The sequence below is a fragment of the Morone saxatilis genome, unplaced genomic scaffold (genome assembly GCF_004916995.1).
Source record: "Morone saxatilis isolate NCDOM2014 unplaced genomic scaffold, NCSU_SB_2.0 Contig23, whole genome shotgun sequence".
NCBI lineage: Eukaryota > Metazoa > Chordata > Actinopteri > Moronidae > Morone > Morone saxatilis.
This window is the reverse complement of record NW_023339796.1, coordinates 4,235,992-4,237,746: the sequence shown is the minus strand read 5'-3', so window position 1 is coordinate 4,237,746 and position 1,755 is coordinate 4,235,992. Positions and strand designations below refer to the sequence as shown.

General features: G+C 36.1%; 1 protein-coding gene across 1 annotated transcript in view; it reads right to left on the bottom strand.

The window, feature by feature from the left end:
* The window catches only part of lig1 (ligase I, DNA, ATP-dependent), a gene marked incomplete in the record, with an annotated part of 41,099 nt that extends 39,750 nt beyond the window's left edge, over nt 1-1,349 (bottom strand). Inside the window, 2 exon segments of the mRNA XM_035671197.1 lie at nt 723-788; nt 1,194-1,349. Coding sequence (XP_035527090.1) covers nt 723-788; nt 1,194-1,210 — 83 coding nt within the window.
* Between the last annotated feature and the right edge of the window lie 406 nt (nt 1,350-1,755).

Below are 1,755 nucleotides of genomic sequence, written 5' to 3'. Positions count from 1 at the left end.
GTCAGAAGACTTTCAAAATTAGCTCACAGAGTTTACTATTCCTCCCAGACACAGTGGCCAAGCAGGTACATTTAAGTAGGTATTCGTTATAAATCCATAAATGTAATTATCTGACAGTTTTACTAAGTTGCATATTCAATCAATAGAGTTTTTCTCAATTCCTCAAAAATCAAAAAAAGTACGAACAACAACAAATTCAATGAGTTCAAGTCAAGAAGGGAGATCTGTATCTGAGTTTTAAGCACCAGCAGCAACAAATTCAATGCAAATGAACACGATTCTCTCCTACAGAGGCTCATCCGACAGGAACACTTCTGTAGATCTTAGATAAGATAAGAGGGAACTTTATTTATCCTCAGGGAAATCTGTTGTGCAGAAGTTGCAGCACAAAGTAGGAAAGAGGACGAATGTAACATCTCAATAAAAGATGAAAAAAAAATATCTATAAACAGAGTTAAGGAGCACAACTCGCTCATATCTCAAGCTGCTTCTTATACATCAACATTAAATGAGGATTTGTGGACCAGGTCACCTCTGAATCTCTACAGTGCTTCATTATATACCTTCATCAATACACTGCAGCTCTTCTTTAAATCAGAATAAACAGGGAAATCAATATGCTGGCGAGCCATGTGAAGGTATACACAACAATGGACATTCACCAGGTTAAATACACGATAATATCGTATTATAACATCATCCTGTGTGAGTGAAAATCTTACTTTTTCACCGGCTCATCTGCAGATTTCTTCTGAACATCCTTGTTGCTCTTGGGCTGAAAGAAGGATCTGGAAGAGGACAGAAACACAAACAGGGCTCATATACAGTCAATAAAGCACTAAACCTTACACCAGGGACAACACAGCTGATCTGAGTGCAGCTTTTAGCTTATCTAAGTTACTGAACTTAAACAATAAGAGTCTTTCTGCAGCTTACAGTACCTCTGTCTGGATCTTATTAGAGCTGTTTTAATAGCTTCCCATGTCGTGCTAAAACACAGAACTGCGCCCACAAAGACGTTTTTACACACAAATAAACGTTTCACACTGCAGCTGGCTCCTTAAATCACAACTCACAATACACACAAGTTAAGTTAAGTTAATATTAACACAGTTGTCCCTCAGAGCTAACGCTACCGAGCTAACTCACGTTAAAAAAAAACACACTGCTACTTCCCCCAACTTTGTACTTACGCGATGCTGCGCTGCATGTTGTCTTCTAAACTCTCCCTTCGCTTTAAGAGTAACTTTGAGACTGGTAGTTAAATGGCAGAAGCAGAAGCAGGTCCAACATGGGGGAACAGGGGGAAGAACTCCCGCGCTGCAGGGTGACAAAACCACTTGTAATATTCGGCGCCAAAAATGACATCTCAGCCAAAGATCGTCGATTTAAAACAAAAGAGGCGGAGTCACTCTGTTGCTTCTTTCCGCTCTGCTCGAGTTTCAGCGGTTAACGGTTCTTAACCAACGGCTACTTCAGGCTAGTAGTTTAACTAATTCACCAACGGTTTTCTTTGTTATTGTTTGGAGTATTTAATATATATCAGCCTGATATTACAAATGTAGAGTAGCAAAAACATAAATTATACATTTATTAGTACAAACACATCGAATAATTTAATAAGATATTTAATATATATATATATATATTTATAATAAATAAAATATAAAATAATAATATAATAAAAACACATCGAATAATTTAATAAGATATTTAAAAATATATATATATTTATAATAAATAAAATATAAAATA